This window comes from Mytilus trossulus, chromosome 8 (genome assembly GCF_036588685.1).
Source record: "Mytilus trossulus isolate FHL-02 chromosome 8, PNRI_Mtr1.1.1.hap1, whole genome shotgun sequence".
NCBI classification, from domain to species: Eukaryota; Metazoa; Mollusca; class Bivalvia; order Mytilida; family Mytilidae; genus Mytilus; species Mytilus trossulus.
In genome coordinates this window covers 44326201-44345761 of record NC_086380.1, presented here as the reverse complement: position 1 = coordinate 44345761, position 19561 = coordinate 44326201, and the positions used below count along the sequence as shown (strand labels likewise).

General features: G+C 30.8%; 1 protein-coding gene across 2 annotated transcripts; it reads right to left on the bottom strand.

Annotated features, from left to right (window-relative positions):
* Positions 1 to 1536: 1536 nt before the first annotated feature.
* Positions 1537 to 19518, bottom strand: LOC134680994 (uncharacterized). 2 transcript variants are annotated; one of them, XM_063540324.1, is made up of 13 exons: positions 19373 to 19518; positions 12077 to 12177; positions 10440 to 10552; positions 9336 to 9519; positions 8280 to 8384; positions 7699 to 7775; positions 6475 to 6588; positions 6037 to 6133; positions 5391 to 5559; positions 4791 to 4882; positions 3291 to 3458; positions 2503 to 2628; positions 1537 to 1845 (listed from the first exon to the last, which is right to left on the bottom strand). In XM_063540324.1, the coding sequence occupies exons 1-13, from the start codon at positions 19449 to 19451 to the stop codon at positions 1831 to 1833; spliced, it is 1440 nt and encodes a 479-aa protein (XP_063396394.1). In that variant the 5' UTR covers positions 19452 to 19518; the 3' UTR covers positions 1537 to 1830. The 2 variants fall into 2 exon arrangements, with proteins under 2 accessions (XP_063396394.1, XP_063396395.1); XM_063540325.1 differs by having other exon boundaries at positions 12083 to 12177.
* Positions 19519 to 19561: the final 43 nt, after the last annotated feature.

The following is a 19561-nucleotide window of genomic DNA, read 5'->3' as shown; positions in this document are numbered from 1 at the left end:
AAGTGCCTGTAATTCTATTGGTAAAATATTCAAAAACGGGAGATTCTTCTATGCTCATATTATTCTTTTATTTCATATACTACATGTAGATGTGCACATCTTCATAATATCTGAGCTTTTGCTGTAAACCAGGAAAATCAGAGTAAAATAAGAACCATTGGTTCCCTGTAAAAACATTTGTAAGGGTTGCGCAGAACCCAGTGTCTTGCCTTCTTTAGCTGTTAATCACAGGCTCAACAAAAGTGAGGGGAAAAAATAATAAAAATGTTCCTCTAGATACTATCTTTTGATTGTAAGAAGTTTCTGTCCAAGTTTGGTAAAAAACTAGGATAGTTTATGAATCTAATAAATGTTTTTAAAATTTAACTGCAGACTGTATGTTATGTTTCCTGGCAGAAAAAAAACTAGGTCCATTTATAAGTTAAATGTGGAAAAAATGGATTTTTCTCTTTCAAAATTTACTTTTGGATACTATCTGATGATCCTAAACAAGCTTCTGTCCAAGTTTGGTAGAAATCCAGGATAGTTTAAGAAAGTTTTAAAATTTTAAAAAACTTGAACCACAGAGTGAATGTAATGTTTCCTGGCAGAAAACTAAGTCCATTTATAAGTAAAATAAGGAAAAATCATTGATTTTTTTTTACAAAATTTACTTCTAGATACTATCTTATGATCATAAACAAGCTTCTGTCCAAATTTAATAGTAATCCAGGATAGTTTAAGAAAGTTATTAAAATTTTATAAACTTTAACCACAGAGTGAATGTTTTGTTTCCTGGCAGAAAAAACAGCGCCGACAATTACAATGACAGAATGTAGGATCGCTATTGCTCGCTTCTTCAACAAAAGTCGAAGGCTTGACAAAAATCAAACCATTTCAATGAGTCACTTCCAGCAGGGAAACTAAACTTGTATGTACATTTATATGTTATGATTGATCTAACATGTCTTTATCCAATAAACCAGAAATATTATAAGTGATCAATTTACCTGATGTGGACTTTTTATACCTTGGCACAGACATGTTGGTTGATCCAAATATACTGAAGTATTCATATACATTGTAAGACATACTTAATGGTTTTCCTATATTAATGGGTTGCTACTTCCTTAACATTTAACTCATTACTTTTTACTGAATCATTTAAACCTTCAGCAAGTATATGACCTTCTTTTCATAATTATACTGATTTAGTGGAAATTTTCACTTTTGTACCAGATCTGAGTAATAAATCAAAATAACACATATATTTACAAATAATGTTTATTAAAACTGGATAAGCTTGTAATTCATTACAATCTTAAACATAAAAGCAAAATACATGATAAATATTCTATCTATAATTGTGTAAAATTGATTAAATATATAAAAATTGATCACACTTAATTTAAATTTTTCTGTCAATCTATAAAATGAGACAAGTTTAACCTATCAAAGTGGGAGATGAGGCTGTTAGTAATGAACTTAATGTTTAGTTACAATCTCTCAGTCAAAGTTGTCTTTAGGTTTCCAGCTGTTTTATCAATATCCTTTTAATTTTTTTAGCTCTCAAACCTTTTATTTTTTGCCTCACATTCTTAGTCTTAGTCTTCCAAATGTCATTTCAGAATTTGTCTTGAGAATTGAAATCAGAATCATGCATTTGATCTGTATTTTGACTTTTTCTGTAGCCAGTCAGACTGATACATTTTCCCCCTGAATTAAGAACAAAATAATTTGACTTCTTCTACATAATGCATGCTGGAAGATCTCAATCAATTGAAAATAAGCAAACTATAGATTGCTGCCTAATATAATTCTGTCTTTTAAATGGTTAACTTGACAATGTCTTCATCCATCACCTTCCTGAAAAGAAATAAATAATTATCCATATGTATATTCATGTTTAGAATGGCCTGTCATCACAAGGGAACACAGTGATAAACCTTTATAAATTTTGTGCGAACAGAATACTGTGAATAGCTCATGGCTCTACTAAAAGCATGTTAAATGAAGTCTTTTTAGGACAAACTTGTAAAATAGTGTAAGATGAACATACCGAATTGACTGTCGTCAAATGTTTGTGTGACTTTCCAAAGTCAAGAAACTTTTCAATCTTTACACCTTACAATTATTTTTGGCCCATTGTGGAATTAAGTTAAAAAGTTAATGGTTTTTGTTGAATTCATTCATGATAACACTAGATTAGGTCCTTCAGAGCTTGACATATTGTATGAGAACCCACTTATTATTAGGACCTTAAGTTTGACCTTCATATGTTGTCCCATTATAGCATTTATGGATTGTTATAACATTTCATATACCCAATCTATACATTTATTTATATGTAAATTAATGATTTGAATGGACTCGTATTTTTCAATGAGTTTGAAATTAACACATTTGTTTAGGGTATTTTTTACTTATGAGAATTAAAAGAAATATCATACATCACAATACCTTATACAGAATGCTTTGTAAAAATGTTGTATTTGTTTATTTGAATATAAATATTTTAGAAACCTGTGATTCTCCATAAAAGTATACATCTAACAATTCACTGGCTTGGTGTCTTATCGTATCATTATTGTGGTAATCTAAAGCCTCTAGCCTTGTCACTCCATCACACTCCTCAAATATATGACAACCCTATAATGAAGAGGAAGCAATGTCATTTAAAGCAATGGTAGTTTGCCTTTTCTATGAAGAAAGCTACCAAAAGGATATATATCTATAAAGACATCTGCCTTATGGCTTCATATTTTCTTATGGCTTATCTCCCTTAGAAAACTAATATTTATTATTTTATTTTATAATTGTTTACATTTGTATATGTCACAAGTGTTAAAGAGATTTACTATGTAACAATAAAGAACTATTATTATATTATTTAAAGGATAAACATGTTAACATTTCGAAAAACCAAATAACGTTTTTGAAAAGTCAGTCAGCTTTATGTTGTTGACCCCTCTTATTAGTTTCTTCCATTTGATTACTTCAGGTTTTCGTAACTATCCAAATACTTTTTTAATTATAAGTACAAACCACATATATAAACATATGTTTTACCACTATCAATACTTAGGGTTCTTTTGTACTTTTATCAGCATTACATTTTCTTCTTCTTCTGAACATTGTTTACCTTACACATACATTTATAACCTTATGGTTAATAATAACTCCTATTGAATATCCCAAAAGATGTAAATCTATCTGTACAAGGCTCTACTTGGAAATCAAGGTATTTTAAAATCACTTGGTAGTATATCCCCAGGACCTTTGACCAGCTCTAACACCTTATGCATACTTACATTATGTGTCATTCTTAGTGCCATTTCTACTAAGGATAGACCTAAATTTAATATTTCTACATCTGATGACTTTAAAACTGGTGTAACTTGCTGTAGAACTCCATTGTCAACAAGGTAACTACAGATTTCTTCTCCATGAATGGCTAAATTACATAACACATATAATGCCTGAAACATATTACACATACAATGACTGAAATTACATATTACACATACAATGACTGAAATTACATATTACACATACAATGACTGAAATTACATATTACACATACAATGACTGAAATTACATATTACACATACAATGACTGAAATTACATATTACACATACAATGACTGAAATTACATATTACACATACAATGACTGAAATTACATATTACACATACAATGACTGAAATTACATATTACACATACAATGACTGAAATTACATATTACACATACAATGCCTGAAATTACATATTACACATACAATGCCTGAAATTACATATTACACATACAATGCCTGAAATTACATAACACATACATAGATTCCAGTACATGTACTCAAACCCTTCCATTTGGTCAATACATGATACTAGTATATAGAGTCCAGTCCATTAATAATCATATCAGAATTTGATTTGAAACAATTTACCTTTCAAAGGAATTTACAAGACTTAAGGTTAGAAAGTATTCAGATTTATAAAAGATTCATTTTAAAAGGTTCAAGTGTGAAAGTAGACATTGCTCAAATAAACCAAAGTTGGGTTGAGGGGAAGAAAAGTTTCACTTGTCATCCAATTGTTTGGTTTTGGAAATCAAAGTTCTAATTTAAAAAGCAGATGTACCTTCCCATGTCCTGTAAAAGAATTTGTGCAAGTTTGGGTGTTCCAAGCAGTTGTGGATTATAAAAGTGTGTTATTCACAACTAAGATATAATACAACAGAAGTGATCCCAGCTTTCAATGTCAGGTGTCAATCATAAATACATATGGCTGCATTTTTAAAATCTTATAAGAATGCAGTAGTCCTCTCTTATAACACTATATCATTTAAAAAATGGGAAAAAACAACCATCCTCTTTATAAAACTACCATCATGGCACACCGATAGTTATCATTCTTTTAAACAATACATGTCATCACAAAGTTCTCATAAAGTGGTAGTCCAAAGGTTTTGACCATCAAAATTATGCAAAGAATTACCAAATTTTGGGTATTTAGCAATACAGAAAACTGTGAGGATCAGCAGATTTTCTTCAAGGACAAACAGTGATAAGAAGATTTATCAAAAGGAAATTATGTTCTGACAAAAGGATATAGATAACTATTATGGATTATCTCCCTTTGATCTCGATATGCATTGATATATTGCAGTAAGTTTTAATTGCTAATCCACTTTTGTAAAAATACTGTCTGTGTTGAGGGAAAGACAGTATAAAAATATCAGTGAATGTCGTTATTAGCATTTCTGTAATACATTTGATTGGCTAATTCTTATGTAGTTTCTTAATAATACTAACCTCCATTTTGATATCAAAAGCAGCAGGTACTTGCTCTAGGATTTGGTGTAAAAGAGGGCTATGTGTCACTGCAGAGCATGCCTTGGTTTCACCTATAAAAACAAAGTAGGGAATTACAAATGTAAATTACAACATGGTTTTTGAAAATGTAATGGATATTGCATTAAAATGAATGTGGGAAGGTAGAGAAGGAAGTTACCTTTTTCATATGGGTCATAGTTCATATGTGGTTTGGTTGTTTATCAATTTAGTGAATGCAACATTACTCCAAATAATCTGTTGGTTGTGAGGTGATTTTTTTGGAACCTTCCACCATCTGATCTACACATCCATTTTTATAAAATATGACCACATTTCTACAGATGTTCTTGACAATGATTCAAGATATCAGGCTTTTAATTCCAAGACTCAAGACAAGTTGTAGGGTTATTAAATTAACATAAAAAGTCTTTCAGGATATTTTTTGTTTCTGCTTTGTTAATACAGTTTTAAAAAATATCAAACGTAAACATGTCAAAACAATTAATCTACAAATATTAAATACATGTAGTTTAATTATGTATTTGAAATAATAGTATAATTGTATGATAATTATCTTACTTGTTAAATTAGATAAAACCCATAATGTTTCTTTCTTAACATGTCTGTGATTGGATGATAAGTAAGTTCCTAATACAGGAAGTAGTTGTTGGTTCTCACATGCCATAACTGTGAACTCGTCTGGACCACTACACAGGTTACCAAGGCAACGAAGCAATGGCGTCACAACCTATAACAATCACAAAGTGTTTGAATGACAGAAAACAGATATTTGGAACAATTATTTGGAACCATGGTGACATTATCTATAAAAAGATAGCACATTGCTCATTGCCACAAGTTCAAATATACTGTCATGACTGTGGATTCATTTAAGAATATAAGTACTCATTTTCTTTGGATATGTGAAAATGTATTTTTGCTGATATTTTGATTTCATGGTTTTGTCAAAGTCTGCATATATACCAGCCAATAAGTTAAGATTTTTGTAAAGCAAATATTTGAAAGTAATATTTTTTTGGGAAATAACAATATGAAAGATATGAGATTTATTGATTCATAAACTTTATGAAAGATATGTTATTTTATGATAGAAAATTTTTAATTTATGCTTTCCATTTCTTATTTTCATAAACTTTTACAAAAAGAATGCCTGAAAATGAAAAAATAACAGACATCAATAAATTCTTTTTTTAGAATAACTTACCGTTGCTATATGTGGTTGCACCTCAGATAACTGTATCAACAATACAACTATTTGTGTTAAAACACCATTTTTCACAATTTCTTCAGAGAATTCTCCACTAAAAGTAAAGAAAAAAATAAAAATGACGTAAATAAATTTTACTTCACAAAATTGGATGCATTTTTTTCTCAGTATTTTCTAAAAATAATATGCATATAACATTCACAGTGAATTATATATGTTTAACATATAACATGTTGTATAATATCTAAATTTCTAAATGACAGCTAAACAGAATTAAGTCTTCTGAAAGATCCAATATTTATTATAGAAAAGGTTTATGTCTAAATTTGAATAAATAGTTGCAAACATTTCTACAAAGTTACATAGTTTTATAAAATTTTGTCTCCTTCGTAATGTTTAAGTTCAAATATTTCAGACAGTATTAAGTTAACCTACCTTGAGGCTAGATAAGTGAAGACCCATGAGACCTCTGACAGTATATTGACATTGTCTGGATGATAGATGAAATGTGGCAGTAACGCTGTTATAACCTGTCCCTGTACCATCTCCCTGAAATAGTTGTGAAAATTTTAGAAAGACAAATCTGAAAATTTAGAGAGTCTTATAACAACAACACTTTAGGGACTGCTGCAGAAATTTATTGATCGACATGTTTCGGTGCCTAGGGCACCGTCATCAGGATAAAAACAATACATAAAATCATGTTGAAGTACAAAATCGGGTTGTTAAAATTTAAACGTCACAATGTTACAATGGTAAGTAACGTTATTAATAGCAACGTACTGAAAGTGAAAGTTCATTGTAAGTATGTAAATAAACTATTAAAGAAATTAAAATAAAATAAAATGTTTTTGTTGTGAAAATGTTTGTTAAAATTATTCTGCCAACATGTGTTTGTCCTCTTGCATCGTCGAAAGAATAATACAATTAGTTTTCAGGTTGTGAATCTGAAAATTGTATATAGGAAAGGGAGCTTATTTTCACTAATCCCCAAATATACTATAAAATTTGAATTAAATTGATCTGATTATATTTATTACAGTTTAATAGTGCACAACATGTAATTGCTGTTAATTTGATGGTTCAAGTCCCACAATTCTTTAATTATAAACTAAAATTTGGAAATTAAAAGGGAGCTTGCTTTTACCACACTCAAAAATAAACTTAAAAGTGTCAAGTAAATCGATCGCAGTATACTGTATTTATTGCAGGACATGTAAAAAATGTACTTAAATTTGATGGTTAATGTCCCATAACTCTTGAACAACCTTTAATATAATTTTTGAAACAATAGTGTAAAGATTCAATCATACCAGACTTGTCCAAGATATGTGATATATAGCCTTACATCAAACAATTTCACTATGGAACAACAAACTGACACTTTTTTAAAACAGAAAGTGTGCTTTTATCCATTGATTATAAAGCACAATTTTTTTTTATAGAAAAATTATCAAAGCATTATCTCCCCTTTTGTACAAGTGTAGATTTAAGGAGACTGACACCCTTCACTTGTCAATATTTTTATCACCCGACACATTTTAATCCTTTGTCTTAACTTTAAATTGTTAGCTAATTTTCATTTAATTAAACTATTCAGGCTTTTCAAGTATCCCTCATTTTTTTAAATATCCAAACTACAAAATTTATACATCCTACCTTGCGATTTCAATACATTCCTTGGCCAAGTTTGATAAAGCAAAAGCTGCAGACTGGACAACAGCAGGATGTTGGGACTGAAATAAAGAAAATCTTGTACTGCAAGACAACTCAGAAAATGCTCATTGCAAAGAACAACAGTGAAAATAGTAATTGAATAATTTTTTAATATCCTTTCTTTCATTCTTCACTGGCAAAAGATACCAGAGACATTCAAACAAATAAGTCGAACTGACAAACAATAGTACACATAAAACAACATAAAAAACTAAAGGCTGAGCAACATGAACCTCACCAAAAACTGGGGGTGATCTCAGGTGGTCAATTGTAAAATGATCATGATGAAGTACTTATATTTATCAGTTCTGGTTTGTATGTTTTAAAATTCTATCTTTCAAGCTTTGTGTATACAATTTATTACATGTAATAAAAAACATGCATTTCAATGTCTATTAAATTTATAATAGTTTAGTTTGTTTGTGCCTGCAAATGTATTGCAGGACATTTATTCCTTAATATTCCTTGATAATTATCTAACTTATACAAATTCCTCTCCAACATAAATATCACATTAGACTAACCTGCAATAATTTAATTAATGGTGCAACCACACCCTGTGCACGGACCATATTTCTACATTCTTGACTATCTCCTGCCAAATTGCCAAGGGCCCAAGCACTTTGGTCCTATAAAGTTAAAAAATAAACAAAGTACTGGTAACACAATTTATACTTGTGAAACCCACAAATAATTCAAATACATGTAGTAAGAATCATAAATATCTCTTAAAGGAAGCTATGAGAAGAGTTTAAGTACTGAAAGTTTTTTTTAAAATTTTTATTTTTCAAAAGGGATAGAAAAGAAATGGTCATATTAGGCTTAAATTAATATATTGTTTGTTTCCCCAATCCCGACCCTGTCAAGCCAGGTGTGGGTAGGTAGGTAGGTAGGTAGGTAGGGGGGAAAAAAATTCTCCAAAAAGCTGGAACAATATCGGTCAATTTAGGCAAGCCTGAAAATTGGAAATGAATAAAATAATATTTAACTTAGTTTTGACAATAAAATTTTATAAGTCTGACCGTTTTTGCAGGGTCAGTAGGGATTGGAGAAACAAATAATATTTTATTTAAGGCCTTATATCCATAATAAACTTCATTTATACTTGATTGTTGTAAACACAACAAAACAAAACTTTAACCAAATCAACCTCCACCTGTATTTCATGTCTGACTAAGTTATCATATTTTTGATTAATCAGTATATTACATTCTTGTCTGGTGGTTGTTGGTGGATAGTTGCCTCATTGGCAATCTTTATATTTTTTCTTATAAGGATTTTATCAATCTAATAAAATTAGCATAATGAAAAATGAAGGGAAAAAAATGAGCGAGTGCAAAGATTTAATTTTAATTACATTGGATGTTACACACTTCACAGTTGGTAAATAAATGGCAGATGAAGGAAATACCACTGATACAAACACAATACATATATAAAATATAAATGAAAATTTCAGTGTGATGGTCATTTTTGCTTATTTCACAATCATGAATACAATATTGAAGTTGTTAAATATCAATCTGCAAAAAGGTTCACATTTAAAGTATTAATCTTCTTCTTGTACAATAGATTATTACCTGTAAGAGAAAGTTCTGACTACTAAGGTAAGCTACTAAGTATGGAGCTACATATTTAGAGATTAACATGGCCTGGTCATGGCTTCCTGCTGATATATTTGTGATACACCATCCTGCTTCTAGCTGTAAATCTGAGTTTGTTCCTGTATATAGTCCAACCAGTGTGTGTATAATGTTTTCCTCACTAAAAAAATTGTTTTGTTATCAAATTATTATTAGATAACACAGAGAAATGTTTTACCATGTGTAGCTTAATTACAAACTTTATCTCTAAGGTAGATTGATTAATTATTGGTGTTTATAAAAGTATTTACACTTTTGTTATTTAGCTGTATTTTGCCTCCGAATGACCTTATATCACCTCCGAATAACCTTTTGACGTCAAGCAACAATCACTTTTTAGTTGTGACATCAAATATTTTAAATTATGAAGTCAAAGTTTACGGGAACCTGTGTGATGTTATGTAATGGCGGACAAATTTGCATACAAGTGTAAATACGTCTATTGTCTCTTTGTATTGTATAAGCAGTCAGTTTTTAAATGGTGAAGGAAGCAAGGCTGCAAGAGTACCAAGAGAGAACCATGACCTCCTGCATGAAAACCAACAATCTAAGTCAACTTACATTAGAGTCAAACAAACCTGTCATGTACACCCTTCAAACTCACAACTGACAGATAGATTGACGTTAGCTTTCTCGTTTGAATTGTTTTACATTGTCTTATCAGGGTCTTTTATAGCTGACTATGCAGTATGGGCTTTGCTCATTGTTAAAGGCTGTACGGTGACCTATAGTTGTTAATGTCTGTGTCATTTTGGTCTTTTGTGGACTGTTGTCTCATTGGCAATCATACCACATCTTCTTTTTTATATTTACAGTAGATGAACTACAACTCACTTAAGGCCTAAAGATAATGCTGTCATATCAAAGAGTGATTTACAACAAATACGAAAAGGAACTGTGAATGAACCCCAGCCCTGCAATTTCAATTATCTTTCCTTTAACATCAATTTTAAATTGAATCCCCATGTAATTTCTATTCATGCACCATATTTTATATTGAATGAGCAATCAAATGTACTGAAAGTAAGTTCATCTACTTACCTAACAAAGGCATCAATGTACACTGTTCCTTGTGAAAATGCCTGTCGTAAGAGTTTTAAAGCTGCTAAAGTGTTAGTTCCAGACTTCTTTAAGTTAGCTGCTATGGTTTTTACCTAAAATATATGAAAATAGTTAATGTAATGTAACAGCATATTCATTACTACTTAACATTACAAAACTGTTAAATCTATGTCACACTGATATATAAAAACAAGATCAGCTTTTTTTCTAAAATAGAATTGAAAAAGTCTTTTTGTGATAGTTGGGTTGGTTGGGGGTGGGGTTGTAGGATCTTTTCGGGATGTCATGTTTTTGAGCTCAGGATTTCGAGATTGAACCTTTCAGGATCCAGAAATTCTTTTTTCAAATTCTGGATTTAATTTTTTTTAAATTCAGGACCTCTGGATCTCATGTTTTTAAGCCTGGAATTTCAGAATCAGGACCCCTCCCACCATCCTTCATAGTTGTTGTTTGTATACAATGCGTTCATAAAAAAAATAATTGATATTTTGAAATTAAAAGTAATCCCTGAACTCTCCTACATACAGTGTACAATGTAGTTCAATATTGAATTTTCTTCAAAACTGATAATTTGTTTCCACAGAAATTTATATTTAAATGTCAGATCTATTTCAAATTTTTAGTTTTCTGTGTGGTATTATGTGGATTGATGTTGGTCTTGGTTTTTTTTTGGCCCATGGTGCTGTCTGTTTTTTTGAAATTTTATTGCCTCCTGGGTATATCTTCCCAAATGTTTGTACTTCACATTAAAACAAAATATTCAACTTTTTCACACCTCTGAGGAGCCAAAAATTTCTAGAATTAAACTTTTTTTCTTAACCTGATTTTTAGGTTTATAAGACTGTAACAAAACAATTGGTGAAGAAAAAATCATATGGTAGTGTGCTTCTTTTTTTGCTACGGCCCTTTGAAAATGCCCAATTTTGATGATTTTCTCACTTTTCATCGCTTTTTACCTATTTTTGGGCTATTATCGTGAAAAAAATCACAGTTCCACAATTAAACTTTTTTTCATACTTTCCATAAAGATGAAGTGGACCAATCTGAATAAATTTAACTTACAAAAACTATAGGTAGGTGTTAATATAAGAAAGTTTTATCATATTTTGATGCTTTTTTGTGTAAAATTTACCATACTGCCAATTTTGTATTTTTATGATTTTTCTCATTTCAAAGAACAAAATGCATATTAATTCAACTTTTTTGTTATAAATGATTGAAAAAATACATATCTAAGAAATTTGAAAAGACTAAAATGAGATGGGATGTATATTATTCTTGTAAAATCATTTTTTGTATCCCTCACCCATTTTCTCAAAATTTTGACTAACAATACTGACTTGAATGGTCGTAAAATTTGATAACTGGATTATTCAAAAACCGTTCATGGTAAATACACCATTTTTTCACAGAGTTATGTTTGATTATAATATTTTTAAAATTCATTGATATTTTCCACTTCTATCATATGTTTTGGAAATAATTTAAGAACGAGATTTCAACGAGACCGAACGAGACTGAAAAGTCAGAAGAATACATCCTTAAACTACAGTCTTAAAAATTGCCTGTACACTTCATCTACATGTACATACATGTATTTTACTAAAACAAATTACCCATACTTCACTAATACTGTATTCATCTGTTATTTCTTCTCCTTCAGCTAAACGAAATCTTTTTGAGCTCAATAATTTATCTTTCTTTTCTTTTCTTAAAGCTGAAAACAAAAAAATCATGTAGTTCCTCATTATATTTATGTTTTTGCATTGCAACACAAACAAATCGAGAAAAAATATGTGACACAACTCTAAATGATAACTTATTAACTAGTACTGTTTACACCAGGGTTGGCAAAGTATTACGGGTTTTCCCGGTGTCATATGGTATTTTGAAACCCCTAAAAATTGAACCCGGGGTCAAAATACCATGCGGTAAAATGACCCCGGGGTCATTATACCGCATGGTATTTTGACCCCGGGGTCATTTTTCACATATGGTATTTTGAACCCCCCTGCGGTATATTGAACCCCCCTGTTTTTAAGAAATAGTATTGCAGATAATCTAATTTACAATTTATTGGCTATTATTTTTTTTATTAGAGGTTATGAGTAGGGGGTTCAATATACCGCAGGGGGGTCAAAATACCATGGCTATATAAAATTTTGGAAAATATCTTTTCCAGTATGCCAAATACATATAAACTACTTATTGGAGTATTATAACTATGTGAAGGAGTTAGAATAGCTTGGATTTTTGAAATTCAAGGTCTATAGTAGGGGGTTCAATATACCGCAGGGGGGTCAAATTACCATGACTAATTAAAATTTTCAAAATATCTTTTCCAGCATGTTGAATACATACAAATTACAATTTGGAGTGTTATTACTATGTTAAGGAGTTAGAATAGCTTGAATTTTTGAAATTCAAGGTCTATGGTAGGGGGTTCAATATACCGCAGGGGGGTCAAAATACCATGGAAATTATTTTTTTTCAAAACATTTTTTCCAGGATGTTAAATGCATACAAACTACTTATAGGAGTATTATTACTAAGTTAAGGAGTTAGAATAGCTAGAATTTTTGAATATTAAAGTCTATGGTAGGGGGTTCAATATACCACAGGGGGGTTAAAATACCATGGCTATATAAAATTTTGCAAAATATCTTTTCCAGTATGCTAAATACATACAAACTACTTTTAGGAGTATTATAACTATGTTAAGGGGTTTGAATAACTAGAATTTTTGAAATTTAAGGTCTATAGTAGGGGGGTTCAATATACCGCAGGGGGGTCAAAATACCATGGAAATTATTATTTTTCAAAACATTTTTTCCAGAATGTTGTATGCACACAAACTACTTATTAAAGTATTATTACTATGTTAAGGAGTTAGAATAGCTAGAATTTTTGAAATTTAAGGTCTATAGTAGGGGGTTCAATATACCACAGGGGGGTCAAAATACCATGGAAATTATTTTTTTTTAAAACATTTTTTCCAGCATTTTAAATACATACAAACTACTTATTGAAGTATCATAACTATTTAAGGGAGTTAGAATTGCAAGAGTTTTTGAAATTTAAAGTCTATGGTAGGGGGTTCAATATACCGCAGGGGGGTCAAAATACCATGGCTTAGTAAAATTTTCCAAATATCTTTTCCTGTATGTCAAATGCATACAAACTACTTGCAGGAATATTATAACTATGTTAAGGGAGTTTGAATAACTAGAATTTTTGAAATTTAAGGTCTATAGTAGGGGGGGGGTCAATATACCGCAGGTCAAAATACCATGGAAAGTATTTTTTTTTCCTAATATCTTTTCCAGCATTTTAAATACATATAAACTACTTGTTGGAGTTTTATAACTTTGTTAAGGAGTTTGAATAGCAAGAATTTTTGAAATTTAAGGTATATGGTAGGGGGTTCAATATCCCGCAGGAGGGTCAAAATACCATGGAAATTATTTTTTTTTAAATATTTTTTCCAGGATGTTAAATGCATACAAACTACTTATTGGAGTATTATTACTATGTTAAGGAGTTTGAATAGCAAGAATTTTTGAAATTTAAGGTCTATGGTAGGGGGTTCATAATACCGCAGGGGGGTCAAAATACCATGGAAAGTATTTTTTTTCCTAATATCTTTTCCAGCATTTTAAATACATATTAACTACTTGTTGGAGTATTATATAGACCTTCAATTTCAAAAATTCTAGCTATTCTAACTCCTTAACATAGTAATAATACTTCAATTAGGAGTTTGTATGCATTTAACATCCTGGAAAAAATATTTTGAAAACAAATAATTTCCATGGTATTTTGACCCCCTGCGGTATATTGAACCCCCTACCATAGACCTTAAATTTAAAAAAAATTCTAGGTATTCTAACTCCTTAACATAGTAATAATACTCCAACAAGTAGTTTATATGTATTGAAAATGCTGGAAAAGATATTAGGAAAAAAAATAATTTCCATGGTATTTTGACCCCCCTGCGGTATATTGAACCCCCTACCATATACCTTAAATTTCAAAAATTCTTGCTATTCTGACTCCTTAACATAGTAATAATACTCCAATAAGTAGTTTATATGTATTTAAAATGCTGGAAAAGATATTAGGAAAAAAAATAATTTCCATGGTATTTTGACCCCCCTGCAGTATATTGAACCCCCTACCATAGACCTTAAATTTCAAAAATTCTAGCTATTCTAACTCCTTAACATAGTAATAATACTTCAATAAGTAGTATGTATGCATTTAACATCCTGGAAAAAATATTTTGAAGAAAAAAATATTTTCATGGTATTTTGACCCCCCTGCAGTATATTGAACCCCCTTCTATAGACCTTGATTTTCAAAAATTCAAGCTATTCTAACTCCTTAACATAGTAAAAATACTTCAATAAGTAGTTTGTATGCATTTAACATGCTGGAAGATAATTTATAGAAAAAATATTTTTGTGGTATTTTGACCTCACCCCTCCCCCTTACCATGGTATATTGAACCCCCTACTATAGACCTTGAATTTCAAAAACCCAAGCTATTCTAACTCCTTATTAAAGTTATAATACCCCAATAAGTAGTTTGTATGTATTTAACATGCTGGAAAAGATATTTTGAAAATTTTACTTAGCCATGTTATTGTACCATGGTATATTGAACCCCCTACTATACATCTAAAGACCTTTCATGTTAAAATATCTTGCTACTGTAACTCCTTTAGATATTTATTATACTCCAATAAGTAGTATGTATTAATTTTATTAGCTTGAAAAGATGTTTTGAAAATTTTATTTTTAGATTAACTGAGCCATGGTAATTTGACCCCCTCCCCCTTTTTTACCATGGAGAATTAAAATTTAAAAGTCTACCATTCTATATAAATATTTTTAATTTCAAAGAATTAAAGTGTCCAAGCTACATTGTTTGGTTTTAATGCTTTAAGAAGTTTTTTGAATGAAATTTTGTTGGTTAAGACTTCAGAGCGATTATACCAAGCAAATATTTTTCTTTTAACCAATCATTGAAAATTGACCTCCCCTTTTTGTATTAATGATTTTTAATATTTGATTAGCTTTTATATAATGTTAAATGTTTTATTAATCATCTAGAATGAAAAAAACAGGGGGGTTCAATTTACCATGGGGGTTCAATTTTCCATACAGGGGGGGTTCAATTTACCATGGGGGGGTTCAATTTACCATAGCGGTATTTTGACCCCGGGGTCATTTTACCATGGGGTTCAAAATACCATATGACACCGGGCTGAGCAATATTCCCAGAAATTGGTAATAGTGGGCAATACTGGGCAATATGATTTTCTATGCTTATTTTAACACTAAATAGTACAGACTTGGTACAGTTTCATAGTATAACAGCTAAATATATATACTTTTTATACAGATAACCATTGACAGTCATCTAGAAGATTGAAATGTCATTCTCTCAATTTCATTCTCTTATATTCTCTATTAAGTGCCAGTCGGCCTAAGAATCAAGCAGTTGTGAAAACATGACAAAAAAAAAACCCACCCAATTTGAAACTGATTTCAGTTCATAATAAGTAGTTATGCACAAAAATAACACTCATTTCCATTTTCTGTTCTGGTAACAGAAGATACAATTTGGTTGAAATGCACTAGAAATTATGGAATAAGAGGAAATAACTCTTGTAATTTGCTATCATTCTAACCAATTTTCTAACCAAGTTATTTGATATTACCAGACACACACAAACAAAAGACTAATAATTTTTAACTCAGGATGATGGTTAGTATTAAAAAGCATGATTAGCTCGGTGGGTTTTTTCTAATTATGTTTTAATTTTGACCTAAATTGCCTGATTCTTACAAATACTGGCACTTAATTCTAATTAACAGAAGATTTGTACATTTAAAGATACCTTTTTAATTACCAAGCATTGTTTAATAATCCAAACCTTGAAACATGCATTTTATTGCAGTGTTTAAGTGATTTGTTAATTTTATTTGTCATACATTCATATTGCTAAATAAACACCCTAAGGGGTCATGCCAATATGAATGAATGAATGAATAAAACTTATAGAATTATAAGGGCTGATTATTGTTACATAAACAAATCTGTATTTTAATCTGAATAATTACTAATCATGCTAATTAGTGACATTATTTAAATGTAATTTTTCTTACAAGTAATTGTTAATTCTTAATAAGAGTTATATTTATTTGAAAAAAAATGTTTTGCTTTATATTTTCAGTTTGCCCATCTAGACAAATTCTTAACAAACAAAATAGGGTATAAAAATCTTATTAAATGTATTACAATTGTGTTTATCACTGAATCCTCTTTAAAATTCAGACAAGCATTTTATATTACCCAGTACTGCCCACTAAAACCCAGTAAAACCTGGGTTTTCCAAGTATTTCCCACTAGGCTGGGCAATACTCATAAAACCCGGGTTTTTGCCAACACTGGTTTACACAGAGTTATATCTCCCCTGTACATGTAATTTTGAAAGTATAAATTAAAGCAAATTTTGTAATAAAAATGGCAATACTTTAACAACTTAACTATGAAAATATTTAAAGACAATATAAATGTAAATAGCCAAGAGAGAACTTTCTGTGTTGCAAGACACTGGGCAAAGTTTTCCCTTGGAACCAATCACATTTGGTTTTGAATCTGATTCTTTACCTAGAAGAAGGAGGAACAATGACTGAATGTGGAGGGTCATCTCTATGAAAATGGGAAATGGAAATCACCAATATCAATAGAAGTCCATATATTGTTAACTAACCATAAGTTGTTCCATCTAAACTGACTAATACACTGGTCAGCATGTAACTAGGCAATTATTTCAGTTAGAGTTGTTGAAATCTTTTTTTTTTAGTTTGTAATTAGCACAATAGGCTTGTCCTTTCACTATCTGTAGTAGTCATTGCATTGGTTTTGTTGCTTTTTTAATGAACTATCTACACTTTTCCTTTTTGACTTTTGTATTTAAGCGTCACTGATGAGTCTTTTAATTGTAGACGAAACTTGCATCTGGCGTTGATGCAAAATTTGATCCTGATATATATGATGAGTCTATTTACAACAACTGGGTTGATGCCACTGCTGGTGGAGTTTTAATTCCCAGAGGGTTTCACAGAGAAAAATTTGAATTTAGGAACTAAAGTCAAACAATATCAATTTGGTTACATGTATGTTTACATTGTACATGTACAAAATGTAGCATGTGTAGTGCAAATAATTATACCGTCTAGAAACTTTCAAAGGCTCTTTTTGATATTGCTGTTGAAGGAACTGGCCTCCAATTTTTTCATCAAAAAGCTGTATAAAAACATTATTATTATTTGGACTAGAATACATGAATATCAATGATATCAATACTTAATTAAGAATCAGGATCATTGTACTCCCGTGGGGAGATTCACATGTGTGTAAGATTATAAACCTTTTTTTAAACTGTCTTAACTGTAAGTTAAGGGGGCATATATCGTCTGTCTATTTGTTATTTCATCTGTTTTTATTCTTAGTATTAATATGGTAATAATATATTTGCTCTTTTATTAGATAGTTAACATAAGTTTTGTCATGTTTTTGAGTACTCAGTTACTTGCATAGCTTTTTTTTTAGATAACAGTAGCCCCTCCTGTAGTTCATTTAGTTTGAGAGCAAGTATGTTTTTTATTTGCTAGCTGTTTGTACATATATCATTTATATTGTAGGTATGCATGAAGTCAGGTAGTCCGAGATTACTCTGACGTCCGACGGCTTTTTTGCCAGACAAGCTGGGGCCGTGGGACGTCAGAGCACGTCCCATATCAAAAAGTGGATATTTGCCCACCCGAAATAGATGCGCTGCCTCCTCGCTTATGGAGCTGACTTTCACCTACCTGCCAACCTTTATTTTTCTATATTTTAACAGTTTTCACAGAGACCAATCGATTGATGCATTTTGACTTTCACTTTCAAATGGATGTCAAGTTACGAGAGAGTTCGTGGCCTCGAGACTCAAATATGCAAATATCTATATTTTTTTTACCTCCTTCATAGGAGATCAATGTTTAACATTTAGAAGCAAAAACATGTTTTTACCTCCTTTACAGGAAATCGGTAATTAGCATTTAGTTCCGACCACGATTACAATCGGAAGCTCTTGGACATTTAGGTAACTTGCATCGTACATTGTAAATGAATGAGGTGTTACATCATGGTCGTTTGCTTGTTTTCTTGTGGTCACGTGATAATCTTTGAAAATGAAAGGCAAGATGCAGAAATCGTAGGTCACTGTGAAAACTGTCTAATTATCAGAAAATAAAGGGTTGGCAGGTAGGTAAAACTTACATAAATGAAGAGATAAATGAAAAATGAAGAGATTGAAGCCCGATTGATATAATTCCAAGGTCCTCAGTCGGCTCCAGAAGCGAGGAGGCAGTGCATCTATTTTGGGTGGGCAAATATCCACTTTTTAATATGGGACAAGCTCTGATGTCCGACGACCCCAGCTTGTCTGGCAAAACAGCCGTCAGACGTAAGAGTAATCTCGGACTAGTGGTCAGGTTTTTGATTTATATTAATATTTGCTCTTTTGTATGTTTTGGGAGATAGATGAACTTTGTAGTATTTTTAGTATTAACTTTCATATTTAGTGCATAGGGTTTTGAGATAACAAGTGCTCTGAGCTATATGAAAGACTTTTGAACACTTTCTTTCATCTAGAATTATGATTTCCTATCCGCGGCACCAATTCATCTGATAAACAACTGCCTCGTTATAAAAATTTACACTAAAGACAGTCACACAAAATACGATTTTTAACCTTTTTTCAATCATTTACTCAAAATAACCTGAACCCAGAAATGAAAAACACACTGCATACAAAAACTTGAACATAAAACAAACAGATTTCCTAACTTCCTACCAATTTCTTCATTTCTATTCCTATTTCTTATTGTATCAACATCATCTGTCTTGTGTTTATACTGAGCTTTTCTGTCCATCACAGAAAAAAATAAGGGTAAGGAAGGGAAGGGAAAGCAACCAACGCTTTGTTGTCAATTGAAGATTTATCTTAAAACCAACTAAATATGAAAAATAATAGTATCGTTGA